General features: G+C 32.6%; 1 protein-coding gene across 7 annotated transcripts in view; it reads left to right on the plus strand.

The window, feature by feature from the left end:
- LOC106472152 (guanine nucleotide-binding protein G(q) subunit alpha-like) overlaps positions 1–6533 on the plus strand; it is a 64495-nt gene that overhangs the window by 28865 nt on the left and 29097 nt on the right. For all 7 annotated transcript variants that reach the window (XR_002613410.1, XR_002613411.1, XR_002613412.1 and 4 more), the window contains exon 3: positions 5184–5338. Coding sequence is in view for 3 of the 7 variants with exons in the window: in XM_013932780.2 (XP_013788234.1) it covers positions 5184–5338 (155 nt within the window). In the remaining 4 variants the exon portion in view is untranslated. The remainder of the gene's footprint in view (positions 1–5183; positions 5339–6533) is intronic.

Here is a 6533-nt window from a genome sequence, read left to right on the forward strand (position 1 = left end):
GGACTACTTACTAACAAGGAAGTGAGTAGTTAACTTTGATAAAATGATGTTTGGGAGCAACAAAGGCCAAATTCCGGTAAGTGTTAAAAGAGAGGTTGGACTAACCAGGTGCCATCAAGCTGAAGTCAAAGTGACTGAAGGAGTTGATGGTGGTGAAGTGGAACCAGTTATAAATATTAAAGCAGAACAGCAGAAAGACCAAGATTTGAAGACAATAATTGATTGTCTACAAGCAAGTGTCTTGCACCTTGCTTGGGAGAAGGTGTCCAGCTTAAGCCCTGTGACAAAAACTATTAGGCACAATGGGAACACTTGAAGCTTGAAGATGGTATTTTTGTCCGGAGATGGGAAAGTGATGACCTGGCAAACAGTTATACCGAGAAAGTTACAGGAAGTTGTGCTGCATCAATCCCATGATAGTTAGACATGAGGACATCTTGGAGTTAAGAAGACATAGAGTTACCTATGGCAGAGATTTTACTGGATAGGTATGAGGCAAGATATGGAAGAATGGTGCAGGACCTGCAGTACATGTGCCAAAGGGGGACCCTAGCATGAGTGACGTGCTCCAATGAAGTTATATCAAGTTGGCGCACCATTGGAAAGAGTGGCCATTGACAATGCTGGTCCTTTGCCCCAAACTCGAGCTGGAAACAGGTACATTTGTGTGGTGATGAATTATTTCACCAAATGGCCTGAGGCATATGCAATACCAAATCTGTTTATGTGAACAGAGGTATTATATCGTATCGGAATTTCACTATTTCAACAAATTCTCATCTAAGTAAGTGACTTTTCCAGATAAGCATACTGAAAAAATGATGAACCGTGTTGCTCTAATTCTTTTACAGAACTCTTCCGTCTGAGGTCCCAATGATTCCTTTATTGTATGTATATATAAAATGAACAATGCACTACTTTGGGCACAAAAGTAGATATGAAGGTAGGTTGGTAGAGATCTTGATGGGTAATAAAATGATACAGGATATATGCGCACCCCACACTTGGTACTTCTAGCACAAAAAGATATAGCTAATACAAAGGAAACTAACAAGTGTAACAAAAAATTTATAAATTTTATAACGACAAGTAGGGATTGATATATACTTAACCTAGCTAACTACAGTAATATAGAAAGTTTTAATGGTACAAAGAAGTATTGAAAAGAAAGTCAAAACAACATAGATGGAAAGAAAGAAAACTGAGTTACATGAAATTTAAAAAATTTTATTCCTACTTTGGCTCAGACTAACATAATTACAGTGATTTGCCAAAGTAAAAATAAAAAATTAAATTTTAAGTAACATAGCTTATGTAGTTTTGACTATCTTGTCAGAATATTTTTTGTAGCATTAAAATTTTCTATATTACTATAGCTAGATAGGTTACTTATGTATCGATACCTACTTGTCTTTATAAAATTTTAACATCTTTTATTATACTTACTTTTATTCTGAACAATGTAAAGCACAATATTAAACAAATTTATATCATGCTTTCATTCTGCTACATTAAAAAAACAATTATTGAGCATTAACATTTGCAAGTAGCAATTTATTGATGTTCTTATTCTTTACTGAAAATCAATTAGTTCATTTACATTTGTAATTATCCCATGGTTAAATGGCTGGCAGGACTGAGTGAATAAATACTGCTTCATGTGTATTTGCCCTATGATCAGCAAGTTGTGGGTCCCAGAAATATGAGTGCTTGTAACTTATGCCAGAACAAAAATTCAAGAAAGTAGCTGTTACAAACATAATGCACTCACAATGTAGAAAAAGTGAACTAGTAGTTTCTTTAAAACTAAAGAATAAAGTTACAGAAATTATAAATTACAACATAACATGATGAAGAAACACATTTTACACTTTATTCAACATCAAAAAATACGATTATACAATTATAAATTTACACTTCCTTTACTTCTGAAGTAGAACCAATAGTTAGTGATGGGTGCTGCTAGCCAGTTGCTTTCCCTTTAGTTAGCAGTTCAAAATAAGGGACAGTAACATATAGCCTTGGTCACTGTCATAACTCAAAAATAAAGAAACAAATACCCTCCTGAGGCTGATACCCTCAAATCACAAGTCAACCCTCCTAATCATGAGATTGTGCTGACCCAAAACTGATAAAAAATTGTATTGTTACATATCTGCTCATTTAATAATTTCCATAATTGCCAGTATAAATTTTTTCCGAGGAACTTCAGCGATACAAGTCCTTTCTTAATTAAAACTAGTTTATTCTTTCTTGACACAACTTTGTAATACACTTAACAACTTTTATAACTGACACTATAAATCACAGTGATTCACACACTTTACTTATGGTGCCTAATGTCCGCTTGACTCAATTATCTCTATCTTCAATTTATCTGCATATCTTTTCGATCACGCTGGTTTTTCTCGCCAGGCTTATATACCAAAAAAGATGGTGCCTTGAACAAACTAGAGTTGCCAGGAAAATTCATGATCCTTCCAGAGACTGTAGCGCGCATGCTCCCAGCATCATGTGACTTCCACTGTCGTAACACTACCTTTTCCTTGGTATTGTTCGTCACGAACAATAGCCACTTGCATTAAACCAATAGATAATTAACAATAACTTAATTAAATGTATAGAAATTACACACACAAAATTGAAATACAACAAAGTCTATTAATTTTACATGACGTATCTTCTTCCGTACTGGTCTCCATCTCATTGGCTTCTGCTTCATGTGGGGTTCATCTGCTCCATCAGGAAATGTCCCATTATCAGTAACAGTCACATCAGTGGTAGTAACTTCATTAAGGGCTTCACTGTTTCCCTTCTCAAAACCGGGTAGAGTTTCTTCTTCGACAGTGGCTTTTTCAGGTGACAGGTCTTCAGCAGCATCATTTGTTCCTTTGTTCACTTCATTCCAACTGAAATGACCTGGACCGTGATCCGCTGGCAACCGAAGTGTAGTAGTACCATTAGTATTAAAAAAAAGTAGGCATATGTTTCATTGACAGTTGATAGCAAACAACAAAAAGGACTCAGATAAGTACTGTATTTTTTTGTTTTTCATGTGTATTCTTTATTCATTATTATAAAAGTAACTAAAATATAAAAATTAGAACCTTATTAGGTAAGATAGTGAAAAACAAATTCTTCAGGTGGTATGCTTGTGAGCAGCTCATGCATTGTCATTTAATAAGGTAACTTTAGCTGTGCATTGGCCAAGTGATTTATAACTTGTGTAGCAGGATTATTAGTTAGACACAGTTCAAAGGTCAGTAAAACAAAATTAAATATAATTAGATGAATACTGTTATGAGCTTTAAGCTATTTAGGAGAAACAGTTGTAGTTTCCTGTTATGTCATTTTATAAGGTAACTTGAGCTGTGCATTTGCCAAGTGATTTATAACTTGTGTGCCAGAATTATTAGTTATAAACAGTTCAAAGGTCAATAAAAAAAAAATGTAATTAGATGAATACTGTTATGAGCTTTAAGCTACTTTGGAGAAACAGTTGGGGTTTCCTATTACAATTTAGTCCTTTTAGAAATCAAAAAAGGTAGTTTAGATATATTTCCTAATTTTTTTATGGTTACAAGGTTGGTCAAATTGACCAACCCTGAAAAGAGTTATGGTAGAGAGACTAATAAATAAAATATGAATTTTTTTTGAAAAAAAAGTTTGATATTTATTTTGGAGGTTTTACAAATTATGGAAATAAAATTTGAAAATTTTCAGATAAAGAAAAGTATTTTTAATCTCAACATGAAAATCAATTTGCACTCAGAGTAGTTAACACACATTTATTGACACACTTTTTTTGCTACAAGAAACTTGTATTGTTTACTGAAAACTTGCCAAATCTTGTGAAAATACATGTTTCTTTAGAGTTATAGTGTATATACCTTCATGATTAGAACAACATGTAAAATACATGAGCCCGTTGTGAAAGGGTTAAACACACAATAATGAATTTAGTATGAAAATATTTATTGGATATTAATTAAAAGAAAGTATATAAATTGTAGAATTTGCAGTTTAATAAAATGATAAAACATTTTTTTACTTGCACAGTAATTTATTTGTAAAGATTAAAAAATTAAAAATATATACAAGTTAATAAAAACTTAAAATTTAAAAAACATTGATTTTCATTTTATTATTATATTTAACATTTTGGCAGAAGAACTGTCTGGTTAATGTTTCTAGAGTTTTAATTTTGCTTGAAATCTCTCTAAGCTTTAATTTTTAATCAGTTAAATTCTTCTATACATGAACGAATGTATACTTTAGAACCTTCGTAACACTGTAAAAGAATTAACTTATTAGGGAGTGAAATTTTGTTTTATTTCAAGTCTAGCCTAAGCTAGGCAGGTTGATCTGGTCATGGACTTGCTCTTTACTAATTAACTCATTAGCAGCTATCTTGAGCCAAGGGTATATCATTTACTTACCCTTGCTCTAGCATTTACACACTGTTTCTAGGAGGTCTTTACCACTTAAAACAAGGGAGGTTAACTTCAGCTAGTATGCACAATGCATGATAAAATTTCTGGTACCCTTCTACCATGTATTTCTCTCACTCATGCACAATAGAATGTTTGTTAGTACCTATTCTTGTCATGACTGTAGCATGCAGAACATCGTGTGATAAACTATTTCCTGAAGACTAGGCTTATAGCTTCTACAGTACAAAATACGAGTTACTTGATGTTCAATTCTGTAACAAACTAGAGACTTGTTTAAAGACCATGTAAAGGTATTATTTTGATTACTGAACATTTTGATGTTAGATATGAATTTATGGTAACCTTTGTTATATTTACCACATTACAGATGTCGGTTAACTTGGCTCTTGTTTATCAAAACTGATTAGTGCATATTTCAATGAGTACTTGTTGTTGATCTGGAGGTCATGTACGATGTTAATATTGACTAAGTGAATGAAGTTGTTGTATTTGGGTATGTGATAACAGTCACTGTTATTGATTAATATACCACAATAGTTGTATGTAATACACACACACACACACACACACACACAAACTTTAAAGCACTGTAATTACACTTTTCTTAAGATATTTAGTTACTTTGAAGCTAATAGTGTTATTCTTATGAACAGAAAAAGATTTTTAGTAAAATTAAACTAGCTCTATATAGTTATGTTATTTAAACCTCTTGAATTTTTTGTTGTCCAGGAAAATGCTGAACTAGTTCATTCTGTAGATTATGAAACAGTCACGACATTTGGTAGTCCCTATGTAGAAGCAATCAAGTCGTTATGGGCAGACCCTGGAATCCAGGAATGCTATGACAGACGGAGGGAATATCAACTTACAGATTCAGCTAAATAGTGAGTACTAATCTCAGCTGTTCATGGTGTCTTCAGTCATAGCACCCAACCTTTTCACTTTAATCTGTGGTAACAGTGGGTTTGTATTTATGAATATGAGCTAGGTATATATCAAATTTAATCAAAACAAATTTACAGTGGTATAGTCTTAACTAAAAAAAGTGTATAGGCTGTATACCTCTTCCAAAAATGGGAAATTTGAAAGGATATTTCAACTAACAAGAATATTTAGTGAAATACATGAAAGAATCATTTACCTGTTCATTGTTTTCTCTGTATTTAATTGCTATTTAATAAATACTTTTGTCATCTTTTTAGAAAAGGGTGGAGGTTGGGAGAAACCAAAAGTAAAATTTTTAGGGTGGTTTTATTGTTATTCTTCTACTTTAGGAACTATTAGAAATTTTACATATGGAGGTTGGGAAAAAACTTTTAGTAGAAATATTATTAGGGTGGTCTCATATTTTCTTTCTACTTTTGATATTAGAAAAACTTTTAAGGGTAACTGCCTTCCCACAATTGGCTTCAGACAGTGAAAGGCACTAGGAGTTGAGATGCTGTGGGTGTAAGCTCTCAACTCTGTACTTTTAATGAATTTTCCATGACTGCTGACTGGTTTCTCATCTGCTTTTTGGATTTTGTCTGATAGATGGGATATCTCCAATGCTTTTGGGTGCTATTACCTCAGGCAATCTCCGTTATGACTTTTGGATAACGAACAGAAAGTGCAAAGGTTTTTCTTGTTTTTGTAAATAGAGTTTTGAATACATATATATATTTACAATTTGTAATAATTTAGTCATTACAGCAAAAAACAAATCTTGGACTCCTAGAATTTCTCTTCAGGTTAGTGCATTTCTCATCCTTACTAACCTGTGAAAAATGTTTTTACACCCTTGAAAAAAAATGTATATATATACCTAATTATACTAATAAGCAAGATTTAAATGCTGTTTCAAACTATGTATACAGTGACTTGTACAAGTATTCACCCCCCTGCAAAGTTTTCACATTCTGTTGCTGTCTGAGCTTGCACTCTTGAAACTTTCAAATAGGACTTTATATTTAGAATCTACACAATCTACTCCAAACTGAGAAAGCTAAAAAATGCTGATATTTTGTAAGTTAGGTTTTCAAAGAAAATTTGAATATTCTCAATTGCATAAGTATTCAACCCCTTTGCTATAGCAACCCT

The sequence above is a fragment of the Limulus polyphemus genome, unplaced genomic scaffold (assembly GCF_000517525.1).
Source record: "Limulus polyphemus unplaced genomic scaffold, Limulus_polyphemus-2.1.2 Scaffold5119, whole genome shotgun sequence".
Lineage (NCBI taxonomy): Eukaryota > Metazoa > Arthropoda > Merostomata > Xiphosura > Limulidae > Limulus > Limulus polyphemus.